This window comes from Polistes dominula, unplaced genomic scaffold, assembly GCF_049000335.1.
Source record: "Polistes dominula isolate Pdom_NZ unplaced genomic scaffold, Pdom_raw_medaka contig_20, whole genome shotgun sequence".
Taxonomy (NCBI): Eukaryota; Metazoa; Arthropoda; class Insecta; order Hymenoptera; family Vespidae; genus Polistes; species Polistes dominula.
Genome location: NW_028301147.1, coordinates 3580923 through 3601180, shown reverse-complemented (window position 1 = coordinate 3601180; position 20258 = coordinate 3580923). Strand labels below are relative to the sequence as shown.

The window sequence follows — 20258 nt, the reverse complement described above, 5'->3', positions numbered from 1 at the left end:
TCATTTGCAACCCACGTGGTTTAAAATGTGATAAAATCAACGAAAATTAATTCGACATTGAATAACTTTGTTAATGAATTTAATTTTTCATTAAAATTTGTGTCAAATGATCCACGTACTGTTATTTTCCATTCAAATAATTAAAAATATTTTTATACTTGAGTCATATAAAAAATTCATGCGACCTAAACGAACAATGATCAAAACTCAATTGATCATTGAAATATTTTTCTTTTCTTTAGTTGAATAGATTGTTTTATTTGGAATGAACTTACCAGGTGGTATTTTGCATACGGTTGCAGGATGCCAACCATAACGTTGATTGCAATTTGGACTTTGAACGAAGATGCTAGAATCTGATAGACACTCCGCAAAGACTTCGCCACCGATATAGTAAAGTCTAACACCTTTACCGATGTGTCGTCTTGTCTGTTCCACCACGGTATTACGATTAACGTTCGAAAGCAAACCGAGACAAAAGCGTTCGGAATTACTTGGATCCGTGAAACCATCCACTGTGATACTTGGTTGTGAGGCATGAAACGTCTCGCCTACTCTTGTATTTAGCTCGTAATAACTTATTGAACACCTACATTAATCAAATTCAAATATTAATATATTTTTTTTTGTCAAATTATTCAATTGTTAATTGTTCAATTTATAAATAATGTTGGAATTTTATAATATGTTTTTCAGATATTCTACTCGAATTTTTTCTAACTGCAAGTACGTGTTGTGTGTCAACACTTTTTATTGTGCAATATTTTTTTCTAACAAAATTACTGTATTTTATCAATTCAATCATTGTTAATTTAAATAAATTATTAATACTTTTAACACAGATATTTTCGAAATGAAAAGAAATAATATTAAACTAAGTGAAAACAAATTCCAACATTATATGATAATAATAATAATAATTGAATGAATTTTCTACGAAATTGGATGACGTAATTTTGACGAATAGATAGATCCATGTGATCTATTAAATGTAATTGATCATGCCAATATCAAAGAAAGATAGAAACAGAGAGGATAAATATGCTAATGAAATTTACCAGAAAGCTGGCTCGCAGTACATAACGGGCTGGGCATCTACAGGACTTGGTGATAAGCGGGACAAAGACATATTATCGTTGTGATCCATATTATCGCCGTCTTCACTGATATAACCAGGTGGTGGTGTATCAGCTGGAGGATCCAGAGACCCCGACGTTGGATGAGGTGAACCCTGTACACTTCCTAGACTCCCAACACTCGCCGGACTCGTTGCCTGCATACTCTAATAAAACAATAAACAATTAATCATTTATTAACAGATTAATCATAACAATGATATATAATCTATAAACAAAAAATAATTAATTTTTTAAAAATACGTACACCTTATAATGTAATATAATAATATAATTGTTTCAATATACAATTTTGGATTAGCACAGAGCAAACGTTTCAATCTTTAATTTATTTCATAGCACAATTTGATTTAATGATCTAATCATCTTCAACATCCTTCGTATCTTTACATTTATATAGACTAAACCGATCCGTTACCTTCTAAATTTGAATCATACGGTTATTGCCTAATCTCAACTAGACTGTAACTGTAGATTGAATACAATCATCTATCAATATTTATATAATAAGATTCGAAACTCAGACGTGAAATGAGAATATTTTTCTTGCTCTTATTTCTTTTTACAATAATTAGAATTATATAATCAAAATTATTCTACAGATATTAAACTCTTAAGTTCGATTAGTTTAATAAACTTTGACTAATTATCATAGTGATCTATAATATCTAGAAACAATATTTGTACAATAAATTTAGTACAGAACAAAATTATGAATATATACAAAAATTATTTAGATGAATAATTTAATTCTTATAATACCTGGAAGAACCAGTTACTGTGATATAATCAACGTGTTTGCTCAATTGAGTATTTTTTTTTATATGATATAAATTGCTAAATTCAAAGACCAAAGTTCATATTACACCAATTCCTCTTGACCATATTCTCATTTGCACATTTTACAATATAATACAAAAACAAAAAAACCAACAGATATATGAGTACATAAAGTTTCTCGCATGATGTAAAACATTATTCTATTATAACAACATATAATCAAGAGTAGTTCGTTTCTTGCACATGCAACTTCATTAAATTAAAAAAACATCCTTGTTACATACAAAAATTACCTGCATTCCTTGGTACGGATTATTCGGTTGCTGTTGTTGTTGTTGTTGCTGCTGTTGTTGTTGCTGTTGTTGTTGCTGCTGCTGCTGTTGTTGTTGTTGTTGTTGTTGCTGTTGTTGTTGTTGTTGCTGTTGCTGCTGCTGTTGAGGCGATTGCGGTATATTTTGTTGATTGTGATGCTGATGATTCAACGTCGCGTGGAAATTCGTGTTTTCCGGTACGCTGACGCTCAGCTCCTCGAGGGAGGTGTTGTACAGAACGCTCTCGTCCCCGGCTAGGTTGTGCCGCGGCACGAGAATGGCCGGCAAAACTGCAAAGTTTCGTGCAATCGATATAGTCACGCGATCACAACTGGTTATCGCTCGTGACGCTCGATTTAACCGGCTGCTGGGAGCAACAAGGAGGAGGGAACAATTTCTAAATAAAAAAAAAATTAAATAAAAAAAAATAAAAGAAATATATGATAAATCCTATCAAATATAAAATTTTGTTAGGCTCAATTTTGTCCTCCTTTATTTTCTCTTTTCTTTTTCTTCTTCTATATAAATTTATTTATCATATTTATTTTTAAAGGGTCGCTCTGATTATTTGGCTCAATATTTTTGTCAACATTTAACATCATTTATAATTATTTCTTTTTTTTTTATTAAAATAATTTATGAACGAGTTTTTTTTTTTCTTAATCATATTTTCTGTGTATCGTCGAATATTTTTTTTCTAATTAATATTATATATCTTCTTTTCCTTTTGATGTTACGAAATCAACGTTATCGTTATTACAAATCCATAATCGATATAATAATACGTGTGAACTATCGATTAGAGATAAATAGAATTACGGATATCGTACTTGGATTATTTGAAATATTCGATGCACGTCGAGGACCTTTCAATGATCTCTCTCTCTCTCTCCTCTCTCTCTCTCTCTCTCTTCCTCTCAAATTATTAGTATGTATATGTTATTGATATGTTTGTTGAATTTATTAAATTAGTCGGATATTAACACAATTCAATAATTATTATTATTCGGTATATTTAATTTATAAATAAATCATGTTATATACAGAACTTGAGAGAAATTATATTAATTAATCAATTTAAAACAAATATATATATATATATATATAATGATTATTATAAATTTAAATATTCCTAACACGTTGAATGTTCATTTTAATATGTTGAATTTTTGATTGAAGTTTGACTAAAAAAATAATCAATAAAAATAAATAATTCACATGTTTGAACACGTTGAACATTTAATATCTTTAATAATTGTTTGAAGATAAAAAAAAACATACACACACACACAAGAAAAAATTATTATCATGTTCATTATTTTAATTAATTTTTCTACTCTTATAAGAAAACTATAAAAGATTAAATTTTTGAAAGATAAAATGAACAACCATTGGATATTTGACTTTTGTTGAAACATTCTAATTGAAAACAAATGAGAAATCAAATGAAATATTAGATATCAAAGTTATCAAAAAATAATGTTTGAATGATGTAATCTTATATAACCAACCTGGAGTTTGTATTCGTTGATAATGATAAGGATTGACGCAAACCTCGTCCCTCTTTTGCGTGAAAGCGTATTCACAATGCTCGATCGCCCTTAACTCGTGGTGTGATTGTAAATCTGGCCAACGCCAGAGACGACAATAGATCACGTGGGGGAGACCCTTACCTCGGACACCTTGGACCCCGTTGTCGCCCACGCCACCCGGGCTAGGCCTAAAAACATAACATTTATTTCAAAATTAACATTTATATATAAATTGTTAATAAAATTATAAATCAAATTTAAAATTTTTAATGATACTGTGTCGAACAAAAAAAAAAACAAAAAATGTAATTTAAAAAATTTGGACAATTTTTAGAAACATTGTAAAAATGGAGAAGAATTATTTTATATAGGATGGAAATAAATTTTGTACAAAAAACTAAATTTAAAAATTTAAATACTAAAATTAAAATTAAGAAATAAAATTAAAAAAAATAAAATAAAATAAAAAACTAAAATTAAAATTAAAAAATATGATCGTGATAATATAGAAAAATTACGATGCAAGATCAAAGATCCAAGTTTGACAATTTTAAATAACCACGTGGGCTCAATTTTGGAAGATTACATTCAATGTTGTAAACATTTTGTTTCTACGATAAAAATATAAATTAAAAAATTTCAAGAAATTTCTTAGAAAATGATTTAAAGATTTTATAAATCGATGAGGATCGGACATCGTATCGAAGATTCATCGACGAACAGCATCGATTCTTTCAATGATGTTTCCGTCAAGGTACACGCGTTGTGTCATAGCCTTGGCTTTTTCACTCATACGTGTCCATTCTTTCTCTCTTCTTCTCTCTCTTGAAATATCTATTTCTCTATTTCTTTCAAACAAGGACCTACTTTTGCGTACAAACACACACACACACACACACACACACAAAGAGACCAACATAAATCACATTGGTGCACTCTCAATCATGGTTTCACTACTGCGTTCAGTTACATAATAATTCAGAAACATTCTAACAGAATTTATACGCCAATTTCGTGCGCATCGATCGACTCTCTTTCTCTTTTTCTTTTGCTTACTTTCTCTCTTTCTCTTTTATCTGCCCCCCCCCCCAATAAGCAACGTGATTCCGTTCGATATATCCTATTAATTCTCGATTCGTTTAAAACTTGGATAGAAAATCATTGTATTTCATTTTTTGTGTGTGTGTTTAATAATTGCCATAAATATTAATCAATACAAATGTAACCAATTATTGAAATTTCTATTATTTGATTTTATTTAAAAATTAAAGTAATAATTATCAAATACTTTTTTCCCTCAGTATTTCAAATTAATTAACTTAAAATTAATGCCGAACATTATTGGGAATTTTTTATTAATTGCCTATTACTTCATTGTGATATATCATTTTGTTTTTTTTAATATTTGTAATCGATATTTTAATTAATTGAAATCCATTTGTTTAACGAAATACTAATAAAAGAAGTATAAAAAATATTTTTTTAAATTGACCACGTATATAATGTATTATTGTAAAATAATTAAATTCATTGTCATTGTTTGATATTACAACCTCGATTAATTTTACACCAACTTAATGTAACTGTGAATAAAAATAAAAACAAAATGAAACATCATGAAATAGCAATAAATATTTACATAAAGAAAGAAAAGAGAAATAAATATAAAAAAGAATCTATTCAAGATCTTTGTACGTCGAAAGGATTTCAAAAGCGTATCCTGTGAGTACCGAGAAATAAAAAATGATTTCTAACTGTGTCGAGCATTACGTAAGGACTCAAGTATTACTCGTGACACTTATGTACTATATATATATATATGTATTTACTTACATACGTATATACACGATTCGTCGTTTTATATCTTAATAAAATAGATTCGATTTTTCAAACTTCTCTTAAAAATTTTTCATCACAAAATTCATTCCGAACTATATCCCGTTCGTTGGGTTTTAAACAAAATTTATTTAACTGATTATTTCATAGATTACTTTAATCTTTATAGAAAAAGGTAAAAATAAAATTTACATTAAATTTACATAAACACGGATAATTTTATAATATTAATAAATTCAAATAAAGATAACCGAAGGAAAGGAGGCCCTTGAAATTAAAACAAATTCAAAAAATGAATTTAATATTTAATTTTTTGAAAACTTTTATATAAAATAATTTTTACGATCAATAATAAAATTGACTGTTTCGAGTATGAATCATAATATGATAGCGAAAAAAATTTCACGTTTATTTAATAACAAGTTTCGCAAATAATTGCATTAAAATTACGTGTTAATCATTCACCTTTTTTTTCTTTTTTTCTTTCTCTCTCTCTCTCTATTACATTATTTTATCCGTGTGTAATAAGAAATCTATAATGTAATGGACTATCTATTACAACATACAATCTTTTCTATTTCTAATCGTATGCTATTTCGCATTTCTATTTTTAAAACATATATTACATGAGATAACTTATTGTTAGTGATAATGCTTCAATATTTACGTGCACGTATTATACCAAGTGGCAAATACAAATTCGATAATAAAATATATTTAAAAATACATTTGCAAAAATTTATGTTCTTTTTTTTTATTATTTAAAAAATTCCATAAAAAAATAATGTAAAATAAAAAAAAATAACAAAATCTATACAACGATATTTCAACATAACACGTTGAGGAGTTGTAATAAATACAAATGTGACAATAATATTAATATTTTATTAATTATCAACGAGAGAGAGAGAGAGAGAAAAGAGAGAAAGAAATTATTTAGACAAAATATTAAATAACAATTACAAAATTTAAGAGAAATTGATTGAAATTTTTTTGTTGTACTATTTTATATTCACGGAATTGTAACGTCAAAATAAAAAAAAATAAAAGGAATAGAAAAAAAAAAAAGGTGAAAACTAGTTTGTAGATATTCCTTCCACAATTTTATTATTCATCCTGCTGACGCATCGTAGTCGGACGATTCTCCGTGTCGAGGACAACGGACAACGACGACGGGTTAGAATTCACCCGTTGAGAATTCCGTCCACGCGTGTATTAAACGAGAAACGCGAGTTAAATCATCTTTAATCGACGATGCGCGTTGTCGTATTATAAAATATACACACGTGTATGTGTAATATGAATATAAAATGAGCCGATGTACTGTGTATCTCACTTTAAATAAAATTATTTATTTATTTATTTTTTTGTTTTTCATTTTTTTTTTTTTTTTTTTTTTTTTTTTAAATCAAACTTTTCCCATAAAATTTGTTTTCACACGTATACACAAAATTGAAATAAAAATCGTAGTTAAAGAAAAAAAACTTGTTTCTTTAAAAATCTTGAATATAAATTTAATTAATCACGTGAGTTCATACGTTATAAAAAAAAAAAGAAAAAAAAAGAAAAAGTTAGATCAACGAAATCAAATTAGTCGTTGCTAACGAACTGCAACATTTTTAAAGGAAACCATTTTTTTTTTAATCTGAAATTTGTTTTGAACACTATTTCCTTTTATTCATATCCAATAAAAATAAAAATCATCTATCTATCAACACAAATTTACATATATATATATATAAAATGTTATCACATTGGCGTGAGTTTTGATAAAAACAAAACATAAAATTAAAAATGTTAATCGTAAAAAAAGATCAACAAAAGAATCGATTTAGGTGTTCGAATTCGTTAGTAGTAAAGAGGAACGATATCCTGTGAATAACCGAAGGAAGTAAGATTGTTATCAGTAGATAGGTGGTGTTGGTCGTCAGCTGGTGTTGGTAGCTGGACGAATGATAAGAGTCCGAGTAGTAGTCATGTTGTGTAAAAGGAAGAAAGAGAACTCGAGAAAAAGGCCGGGTCGATAAGAGCACGACGCCTCGAGAAACGTATATAATACTTGCACACATAACTTGCTACGATAATTCTCTGTCTATTTCTCTCTCTCTCTCTCTTTCTCTTTATCTATCTTTCTTTTTCACTTTTTAAAAGGTAATGTAAAATTACACGATTCACGTTCGCGTCTGCATAAATTACAAATCGTCGTCCTTGCAACGACGACACAACGAAAAACGATGACGATGACGATGACGATAACTATGATTCTACGATTTGTATTTTATTATTTTTATCTTATTAACAGCTAGTATTATTTCTTGTATAAACGGGGATAATCGTTCAGAATAGAGTTAACTTTAATTATTCGTAGAATAATGACGAACGTGGACGATAAAGTAAATTGAATGATATGAGAATTGTTTTTTTTTTCTATTTTTAAATCTATGAACATTTTTCGAAATCTTTCCTCTTCTCTGTTTTACTGCTGGTTTTCTCTCTCTCTCGAGATAAAATTGCATAATCAAAGTTTCTCGTCGACTGCATAAATTGTATTCGACGAGTTGGCAAGGATGCGGATTCTCCGATTTTTCTTTTTATTTATTTCTTTATTTTTATTTTTTTTTTTTTGGTTGTATTCGCAGCTATTACTATCTAAAGTATTTACTGTATAAATGAGAGTAATCAATTATAACGGTACATATTTCTATTATTCGTAAGAGGAAAACGTAGACGATAAATAAATTCAATGTGATCCTATGAACTGTTTATGTTTATTCAATTTGCCACATCTTTTATTTTTCTACACGATAAAACACCTTTATACAGAATAATATTCTAAAAAGATATCGGTGTAAAGTCAACTTATGATAATTCTTTTTATCTTTTCAAAATATTCGTAAAATGTTATTCAGTATTTTCAATATTGCATTAAAATATTATACATATATTATAGTTAAAAAATAATAGTTTAAAGTACATTCAAAATATAATTGTTATTATTATTATTATTATTATTATATATATTATTATCTCAAACTTTCTTAATTCAAGATCCTAAATATAGATGAAGGTGTATAAACGAAGAATACGAGTTAAAACATTCGTTGATAATAAACCGCATAAAGAAAATTTATTCATAAAACAATACTTTAGTATACAAATGAAAATATAATTTTATCATTTATTAAAAAACAAAGCTATATATATTTTATATATAATTATTTTTTAAATATATTTTATATATATTATATATAATATAATTAAATGTAATGTTTATATACTTGAATAAATATTCTTTTCTATGATATAATTAATATAATATATATATATATATATATATATATATATATATATTATATATTTTACTTATATTTTATATAATTATTTATAATTATTTTTTTTTAAATTTTATATATTTTATTCTAATATATATAAAATCACGACCCATATTTTCAAAAGTTCTGTCATTTAAATTATTAATAAACAAAAGAAAAGAAAATCAAACAAACCTAAAAAAATAAATAAATAAAAATAGAAGAGGACGAGATAAATGGTGCATAAGAGTAATATGGAGATGACATAGCTAATTTAATATCAAGCTAGTAGTAATGTCACGCTTTTCGCATAAATATACATAAATCAGGAAATGTAACGGGCCGAAAGTCTACAACCGTTATTCTCTCTTTCTCTCTTTCTCTCTCTCTCTTTTTCTCTCTTTCTCTTTCTAGCGTTCAACAAATTGAACCACTTCACCATCATCGTGATACGAAATATACGTTGGTTGATACCAACCATAACAGAGAGAAAGATATATGTAATGAAAGAGAAAGACGTACAAACAGACAGACAGAAAGAGAAAGAAAATGAGAGAAACAGAGAGAGATAATATAGTTGGTAAAATGAACGTATATAAGTAGTATTATGCAGAACGTATGGAAGGATATGAGAGGATACACACGCATCTCCTCTTCCGTATGCAAACTCTCATTATTAGATAATATCTCACTCGGGAAATGGAACAAAGTTTAATTTCCTCGATAAAGGACGCGAGCCAAAGGGAGCATCGACGTCGATTGACGTCCACGAATTCACTTTATTCATCTCACATATGCACACATACACACTCACATAAGCCCTTATTATACACGCATAAACGAATACTTTGTAGGATTAATCGCGTATTTCGTTAATATTCTTATTATATTATAGTTTATTGTGTAAAATTAAACCACATTATATTATATTATATTATATTGCATGTACGGTTGTTTGTAAATACCTGAGAGAGCTAAATAAATTAAACTATCTATCTATTTTACAAATAAACCACATATTTAGTTTTTTATATTTAAATAATTTACATTTTTATATATTTATATTTTCAATATTTTTTAATTTTATATTAAAAAATAAACCACATAGATTTAGTTTTTTTATAAGTTATAACACACTATGTGTGTTATACTTGAAAGATTATTTTTCTTTTCTTTTTACGATCGTTGTTTAATAGCAAATATGATTTGAATAATAAAGAGAAACTTTTTTAGTTGTTATCTAATTCGATTGATTATTATGAAAGGACGAAAAATGTTATTTTTTAACGTCGTTATGGCAGATACGTGTATTTCGTGAATTGAAAAGACTATGATGGAAAAATATATATATATACGAAGAGAGAAAAGAAAAACAAAGAGAAAGAATAAATGTACGAGGTAAAGGATCTCTATCTGTTTGTTTATATCTATCTTTCTTTCTCTTCTATTAAATATCCTTGCGATATAAAACGATGATAACGACGATAACGAAAATATAGTTGGCACACGGTAAGCTCGTTAACACGTTAACGATGTAACTAGGATTACTATTAATAAAGTCGTCATCAGGCGAACACTGGGCTTTGATCGATTCTCATACACGTTTTCATCTACCCACACACGTACAAGAAAAAGTGAAAAAGAGAGAGAGAGAAAATACGTGGAACACGCCATGTGATATACAACACCTTATCGTTAGTAGCAACTTTCTAAAAAACTTCTTACACTTATCACTAAAGAAACATTTAACATTTTTATTTTAATCGAAACTTCATTACCATGATCTCTCATCTTCGTATTCTAATACACTATATATATATATATGTGTGTGTATATTTTTAGATATTTATAATTTTTTTTTTAGGAAATTTTAAAATGTATTATATTTTAATTTTTATCTACATATTATTTCAATCAAATAGAATATAATGTAATTATTAAATGTAAATTATTTAATTATTCATTAATTATACATATATAGATTATGTTTATTTTAAAATTATAAATATCGTACAATATTTTATATGTTATTACCATTTTATGATTAATTTCTTGTCGTTTGAATTGTCTGTCATAGCAAATTAATATTTCAATGTTATATATACATTTTGTTTTATATTATTTATATTATTTGATATTTTTAATTATACCACACAAGATCTATGTACAAGTAATTTTCAAGTAACATAAAAATGAATATCACGTTGCATCGAAATCATGATATATATATATAACAAACGTAAAATATTATTAATTTTATATATGAAGTAAGTATAATACATAATAATTTGTCAGATAATTATCTTACAAAAAATGAAAGTTAAAGTACAATAAAATGGAGAATAACATATTTTATAAAATAATACTAATTTTCCAAAGTACTACCTTGAAGAATTTTTTTTTTTTTTTTTTTACATTTGCAGTAACACAAGCATCATTCTTCTTCTTTTTCTTTTTCTTCTTCTTCTTATTATTTTTTAAAAGAGAGAGAAAGATCGAACGAGAAAGAAACTCACGTAGCAATTTCCGAGACATGGTGTTTCGCGTGTCATCGATAATCGCACGACTTGCTTACGCAACAAAAACGAATACGCAATTACATCTTTCTCTGTTTAACTCTTGCATCGATGTTGATGTTACTGTTGCTGTTACTGTCATGTAAAGTCTCTACCATTTCTATGTATGTTTACGTATATTTACGTATATATATGTATATAATCGTATAAGCCGTTATCGGAAACGAGAAACAGCATCATCATGTTTCCAAACGACCGTATTTAAGAATATCGAACGATGAATCTTTACAAATATCTTTTCAATATTTAAACACAATTTTATATTCCTAATCTTCTATAAGTAATTAATTTTCTTTTTTTTTATATAAATAATAAATTAATAATAAAACTATTTTCAATTGAATCCAATTTTTTATCGAGTTAAAAAAACGAATATTTTTTAACATTTTATTTTATTATTAATTGTTCAATTAATCGATCGTAATACAAAGGTGTTTAAAACCCTTATAAATAATTCGTAACGCCATTTATTATAATATTCATTAGATATTAAAAAAAAATAAAGAAAAATAACTAATAATATTTAATAAAGATTAGAGAAAAAAGATTAGTTAAAGAACATTATTCTCACAAATAACAATTGTTTAAAATATATAATTTTCTTTTTTTCCTTTAAAATTAGAACACATTCTTAATCATTTATATAGTCAAGAGACAATAAGATTAGTTAAAAACCGCCTTTTTTGTGTTAAAGAAGTGGTAAAGAAAAAGATTGACGTAACGTTTCGCAAATTTATCGATGATCTAACGGATAAGTGTCATAAATGAGAGGGTTTCACATCTTCGAACATAGATATATATATATACGTACATAGTTCCCTGTTACCGAGTTGAAACACGATACGATACGATACGGTCTACCTACTGTTCGAGAATAGTTTCACGTATTGTATAGTCACTCGCTAATATCGCGTGATCGGTAACATGCTATCCCTTTTTTATTTTTATTATTGAAAAACTCAACGTTGATTAAAAAAAAACGAGTAACATATACTTTTAATCAAGTTCAAAAATAAATTGCAAAAATAATTTATTGATTTCTTTTTTTCTTTTCATATGACTAATTATATCAAAAATTGTTCGATAAGCAATTACATAATAAATGTGTGTATTTTAAAAATTGAAACAATTATTATTTGCAAATAATTCAGTTATTAATTCTATTATTATTATTATTATCATCATCTATTTTTATAATTAGAAACCTAGAAATATATTATCGTTCGAAATATACGTAATAATCTTATAGATAAACAATAATACTATTTTAATCATTAAATTAATTTATTAAACAATGTGCTATTGTATTTCTAACATTTCTAATTGAAATCTAAATGAAAATAAACTGACGATACAGATAATAGAGTATTTATATAGTATAATTAGAATTGTAATGACGAATAAAAGGAAACGTACATTTAAATTGTTTAATTTAGGTAGAGTTAAAACGAGTCATTAATTTGAAAAGCTTTTCTCTCTGGAATACGTAAGCAAGCAATCAGAATATGTAATTGTAAGTGTCTCTTTCAGTTGGATAGTAACGTTGATTTATCGAAGCGTGTTACGATCAAAGGAGTTTATCATGGTCTCTCTAATTTGATCGGCGATTTGCCAAAATAGAGAAACCACCAACATCGACGTGTGTTCGTTCTATTGAACTTCCGTTAAAACCTATGGATTGTAACCGTAGGCCATTACGACGGCGCATTTCGTAGTTACGCCATTGCATATTGGATTTCAATTTAACCAACGTAATAAACGTTCTTTGTATATATTACCGAAACATAGTCAATTTCTATCTATTAACTATTTCTAAATACATTTAAATTAATTAACAAACAATAATATTCAAATTATTATCTAATGTATTTTTTATTTATAAAAAAAAAAATTTGTAATATCGAAACACGAATAGAATTAAATATGTATAGAGGGTTGGGTTGAAAAGTTTTGAATAGTTTGTAGTAAGTCCGAAGTTCAACAGTATATGTACAAATATTTTCATGAATTATTACATAATAATAATAATAATAATAATAATAATGAAAATATACTTTTCTTTGAATTATTGTTGAATAAAATAAAAATAAATATACTCGTATCCTAGTAATGTATCTATTGATTCATGTGAAGAGGAATGGACACTGTCAACGTGTTAAGAGTTAAATCGAGTTAGAGATCAAGCCGAGGGATGATGAATTGCGTAGGTGGAGAGGAGAATCCGAGTACCAATGGCACGTGCTACCGTACGTGAACACAGTTGTTATTTGTTAGATTTAACGTTGCATATGACAGCAGACATAGGAAATAAATAAAATATATTACATATCAAAATAGATATTTACGTACACGTGTTATCATCTCATACTACTATATTGACTTTTTGATACAATGAAAATACATTTGTATAACACAAAATAATAAATTTGAAGTAAAACAAAAAATATTTATAAATGATCGATTTGTATTTTATCGACGTAGATTTAAATAAATGTAATGTATAATAATTATTTATTTATTATCTCTTTTATGAACATCGTAATCGACAAATCGAAAGAGTAGTATTTTCAAATGAGACGCGTATGTACGAAACGATATTAAACAAAGTTGAAAAGTTCCGGAAATTTTCCTCAATGTGATTAAATCGGTTTAACGATATCAGTTTACTCAAAGAAAGTAAAAAATAACGATAATTAGTAACGCAAACTCATCTGACTCACCACACTCCCCTGCTCACCCTTCATCTAGCTTATGTCATAACAAGATAAATCCGTTTTTAACGAATACACGAATAATACGTAAAATATATTACGAATAATCCTTTGCACAAATGTTAAATGTTAAATATAAAATGATTAAATAACAAATATTCAATAGGATATCGTTATTATTAAAATATCGAATTATAAAAGATTCATAATAAATTATTTCCACAATCAAAGGAAAAATTCATCGAAATCTTTCATTGCGTTGATAATATTTCATTAAATTCTGTATACATTTTTTATTGCAATTATTAATATTGAAATTATTTAATATTTAACATTTTATCTTATATTTTAAATATGATTTATTTTGTAAACATAGAATTTTCGTTATATTCTGATATCAAGAATATCTCAATATAGAAATAATGAATAACAAATACATAAATAATAATTTACACATATATATTTTACATTTAAAAAAAAATAAATGTTGTTTTTTTTTTTTATATTTTTACATGTAAAAAAATATTTATATTTAACTGTTTACTTCACACATACACAAAGTTATTATAAACTAACAGCCACCCACGCAACAAAAGCACCTCCTCACCCTCCCCCTTCCTCAACCTTCTTGTTCTTACGCACGTAACGAACGAGAAAACGTGATGACGTGCATGCAAAAGAGAGAGAGAGAGAGAGAGAGAGAGACTTGCATTGAAGATTCGCCGTGGGAGAGATAACGACCAGCGGAGCGAATGATTTTAACACCATCTTATCTACGTTATTCGCTCTCTTTCTCTCTCTCTCTCTCTCTCCCCCCTTCATCCCTTCCTATCTGATTTAACAATAGATCAGTGACATCTAAACAAAAATTATTATTAGAAATCGTAATTATTAATAAATTTATCTAAAAAGTAAATATTTATTATAATATTGCATGCATAATTTCATATGGAAATTACGATGTTAGAAATGTGTTAATTGTATATTCAATAACTGTATGTAGATATGTAAATGATTTTATTATTATTATTATTTTTTTTTAAATCGATTGATATTACAAAAACTGTTCCATAATACGATTATCTTTAGATTTTAATCGGTTAATATTAAAAAGATATTAAAAATCTTAACTACTACGATTATCTCTCGTATATTGATGATAATTAAAATACGTTCGAATATATTTATTTAGATTTTGTTCTCCTGTACTTTACCAACGTCGATCTGTTTTTCAAAAGATTAAGATAAAGAATTAAAAATAGATCGTTGAAATAATTTTAGATGGAAATTATTTTTTTTTTTTTTTTGAAATATCTACAAACATATAAAATTAAAAGAAAAAGTATATAAGTATATCTGATCATTATACAAAAGCAACTTTCAAACTACTTTCATGTACTAATAGGTAATAAATTACGTAATATTTATTTCGACGTTTTAAATAAAAAGAATATATATATATATATATATATATATATATATATATATATATATATATATATATATACATAATGAAAGAGATGTTAAAAGATCGAATTGAGAGACCTTGAAGAAAACGGGACGAAAGGCGTCTCTCGTTAGATCGACGCTCCCAAGTAGCTTAAAGAGATCTCCACCTACGCACGATCGTGCACAAAATATGTCTCTCGTATGATACGGCCGACCGTGAACTCTCCTAAACATTCGATCGCTTTTATATGTATATTCGTACACATACATACATTACGTACGTAAGCATACATACTTCTACATTGATAGACACGATATATTTTAAGTATATCGAGTAATGTTGTTACTGATGTTCCGACATATCTGCAGTTTCTCACGCTTTAATAAATAAAAAGAAAAATATCAAAATAAAATACAAATGTGAAAAAATATTGTTATAAAATAATATTGAAATAATAATAATAATAATAATAATAATAATTTGAATAAATTAACATAAATTAATTCATGCTCTTTCCCCTTTATTGTAATTTTTTGTTTCTTTTTTATTTCTTTCATTTTATTTTTCCTCTTTTTTCCTCCTCTCCTCACTCTCTCTCTCTCTCTCTCTCTCTCTCTCTCTCTCTCTCTCGTTCTCTCTCTCCCGGCTTTTCTATTTTATCGACAAAACGCGTATAACTTTTCTTGGAAAGAGTGGGCGGCCGAGATAGACCAACTAGGCAGTATGTTATATCCCTCGACACGAGGGTTGAATATGATTTATTGATTAAAGTTTTTATATATACACCGAGCTTATTCTTTCTACGTGGAACGAGCTTCGATGACGCTTTCTCTCTCACTCTCTCTCACTCTCTATTTTTTTTCTTTATTTTTTTCTTTCCTCTCTTTTAAAAATCGAACATTTATATCGATCAACATCTTCATCGTTTACGTTAATTCTCTTTCAATATTATACATAGAAAAAAAAAACACATGCACGTAATTAAATTAAATATTGAATTAAGTGAAATTAAATATATCGAGCAAAAGAATGAAAATTAATTATAAATGAGATACGAGTGAAAAAAAAATAATAATAAGAAAAATAACACGAGAGAGATAACCCAATGAATTTTTCATTCTTTATTCTATCGTTCTAGCTTACGTCACGATCTACAAAATATTCTTGGTATACATAGATCAGAACTAATGAATGAATAGTCAGAAAAAATTCTAGATGACGGATAAAAGGTGGGGAAAAAAAAGAAGAAGAAGAAAACAAAAACGATGATAATAGATGCGCGCCACACAATTTTAAAATTTTGACGAATTGAATGCGTGCGCAAGCAACATTACATATCGCTGTTAGCAAATTCGTAATTCCTAATATTACATGTATTTCATAACTTTACGAAATTACACAACTTTCCACGTTTATAATTTTATATACGTGTGTGCAAAGATAAAAAAAACTTAACCGATAAAAAACGTTATACTCTAATTGTACGTACACACTTACAGGGTGACTATTAAAAAATTGTTATTTAATATGCAGTATGACTATTCAAATAAATCGTTGAAAAATATATAAAATTATAACAATATGAGATATTAATAATATCTTAATAAATTTTGTACATCATTTAAATAACTATAAAAATAAAGTAATAATAGATACTCAATTAATATACAATTTAATATCAAAAATGGATCCAAAGTTAGTAGATGATTTTAAAATGTAATTATTCATTACTCTCTTTTTTTAAATTGTAAAACTACAAAAAAGAAAAAAAACCTTTAACTCATCCCGTTTATATTAATAATCCATAAATGAGTTTTTCAACGAGGTACCCAATATACACGTACATGTTCCTCTATGTATTTTAAACAAAATAAATAATAAAATATATGTTACATTATGATCACATGATTGGAACAGCAGACAAACAAACAAACAAAATAAAGAGAAGAAAAAGAAGTGTATGCGGTAAACACGTAAGTGATCACGATTCTGTACGAAATAAAATAAGCACGTTCTTTTTGTCTAGACGATTCGCGAGACACATTGAGAGAGGTAATAAGAGAAAGAAAAAGAAAGAGAAAAAGAAAGAGAAATAGAAAGAGAAAAAGAAAGGGAAAAAGAGATAAACTTAGGCATCCTTCGTTCGTTCGTTCATTCGTTCGTTCGTTCGTTCGTTCGTTCCTTCGTTCGTTCGTTCGTTCGTTCGTACATTTCCTCGATGTTCACCGATCGGTTAGCGAATGGAGTTCTATTCTCGTCATGCTCCGCAAAGCAAGAAAGTCGGTAAGCAAGTTGAATTGCTTGCCGTCGGAAGAACGTCAATTATCGTTTGATCGTACAAACATACGTACATACATATATATATACACACTTTCATTCATTTAAAAGAACGACTATATAAATAATATATTTTAAATCAGGGTTTTCAAACTTTTCCACATGACAACCCTCTTTAACCGAGCAAATATTTGTCACGACCTTTGATACAAAATCCTACACTATCTTCTCTTTTACTATCATAAACTCACCGACATAGTACACATGCAGAATTACTACATTGAATTTAGAATTAATTTTCAGTCGTTACCCGCGTCTAGAAATATTTTACTTTCATTTGAATACCTGTGTAACTCTTATATTTAGTTACGTGAAGCTCTATATATTTGATAGCCAATAAGTCTATGTGATTTTTTTTCAATTAAATAACTAAGATACAAACTGCACAGAGTTACTGACCAACCTTATTGACCATTTTTATGAATGAACAATTCAAAGTCTTATATTATGACATTCGTTAGTCTCTCGTTTTTATCTCGTATCTTCGATCGTCAAATGTTTGTACTATATCTACTGTATTGGACATTTAAAATCTACAAAGAAAGATAAAAAAAAGAGAGAGAAAGTTATTTAAATCTAACGTTACTCGATGTAAGAAACATACCCTCTCGCAATACTCTTTTTACTACTACTACACTACTACTACTACTACTATTACTACTCTTACTAAGATCGCGCGAGTACCTTCATTTATTGTACTTTTTCTCTCTTTTCTCTCTCTCTCTTGGCACAACGCGCAACACATACGCGCACTACAAGAAAAAGAAAGAGAAAGAGATAGCAAATATGTGAAATCTCTCGAGCTTTTACGTATGCATGAGAGAGTTACATGATACATAGAAAAATAAAAAAAAATACATACATATATATATATATATACACAGAGAGAGAGAGAGAGAGAGAGAGAGAGAGAAAAGGGGAGAAGAATAAATAAAAACGTGTTATAGCGTGTAGTATGTATATAAAACAGTATCGCGCACACGCAGTGAAAAGAGGGATAATATACGGACAGCAGCATCCCGTATAACGCATACTGGCAATGATAAAAGAAGACAGAGACAGTCAGACACACAGTAAAAGAGAGAGAGGAAGATAAAAGAAAACTAGACAGACAGAGACACGCGTTGAGATAAAGAGATAAATACAGATAGGAAGATAATCAGACAGATATTTAGATAAATAAATAGAGATGATTAAAAATGTATAGATTAATAATATTAACATTTGATATGCTTACCTCGGTATAGTGATGCACTTGGTATTGCAGCTTTGCGTGGTAATGGCCTTCTCGAGTTCGTCAAGACCCGCCGACTTCTTCAACTTCTTAACGAGACTCTTGACGGCCTTCTCGCTCCATTTGTCCTCGCCCTCGGCCTTCTTCCAGCCTAGCAGCCGCTTCACAATAGGCGGGTTGAAGCTGAGCAACATCGAAGTCGTCATTTGCGCTCGTTACGTGCGCGAGACACCCCGCCGCATCGGGGATTCCGTTCTCTAGCTCTTTAGCTCTCGCTCTCTCTCTCTCTCTCACACACACTCTCCCTAGGTCTCTCTTTTCTTCTTTCTTTCTTTCTCTCTCTCTCTCTCTCTCTGTCTTTCCCTTCCTTCTTCCTATCTATCTAACTCTTTCTATCCCTTTCCCTATTCACTATTTTTCTCTTCTTTTTCTTCTTCTTTTTCTATGTATCTATTTCTCTCTCTTTCTTTTTTTTTTTGATCGTTTTTAAATTTCGTTATGCAAAAATAAAAATAAAAAAAAGCAAACTTTTCTTCTCTCGCACGATCAGTCGATTGTTCAAAACACGCGAACTATTATCCCGCACTTACAATAATACATGCGTACGTTCGCGAACTAAATAGGTCACCCGCGAGGTTAGGGCGAAACAATGACGACACGCGAAAACTCTTTAACGCGGATGAAATAAAATACGAACGACGCGACAGCCTCGCGCGAGCGGCGAAACTTTCTCACAGCCGCCATGTCATTCCACGGGAACACTCTCGGATCAACTCGGTTGCTTTCGGATCATTCCGTCAACTCACATGGAGATTCACATTAAACGACATCTAGAGTATTATTAACTAACTAAGTTAGGTATTTTTGTCGTCTCATTTACGATCGTACTTGACATCAGTGATTCCCGAGGGAATATTACTTTTGTGAACTTTGCCACGTAGAACCAGTGGTTCTCGAACTATACTTAATAATAGTATTTATAAAATATTACAAAATTTTAATTAATTGTATTATTTTTATTTTTTCAAATTGGAATATATATAT

At 28.1% G+C, this 20258-nt stretch overlaps 1 protein-coding gene across 2 annotated transcripts in view; it reads right to left on the bottom strand.

Moving 5' to 3' along the window:
- The window catches only part of Smox (Smad on X), a 30671-nt gene extending 10689 nt beyond the window's left edge, over window positions 1-19982 (bottom strand). Inside the window, exons 1-5 of one of the 2 annotated variants that reach the window (XM_015335226.2) lie at window positions 19218-19982; window positions 3739-3947; window positions 2201-2517; window positions 1059-1282; window positions 276-589 (exon numbers count right to left, since the gene is read on the bottom strand). In XM_015335226.2, the coding sequence (XP_015190712.2) occupies window positions 276-589; window positions 1059-1282; window positions 2201-2517; window positions 3739-3947; window positions 19218-19420 (1267 nt within the window). In that variant the 5' untranslated portion in view covers window positions 19421-19982. The remainder of the gene's footprint in view (window positions 1-275; window positions 590-1058; window positions 1283-2200; window positions 2518-3738; window positions 3948-19217) is intronic. The other variant, XM_015335227.2, reaches the window with a different exon arrangement.
- Between the last annotated feature and the right edge of the window lie 276 nt (window positions 19983-20258).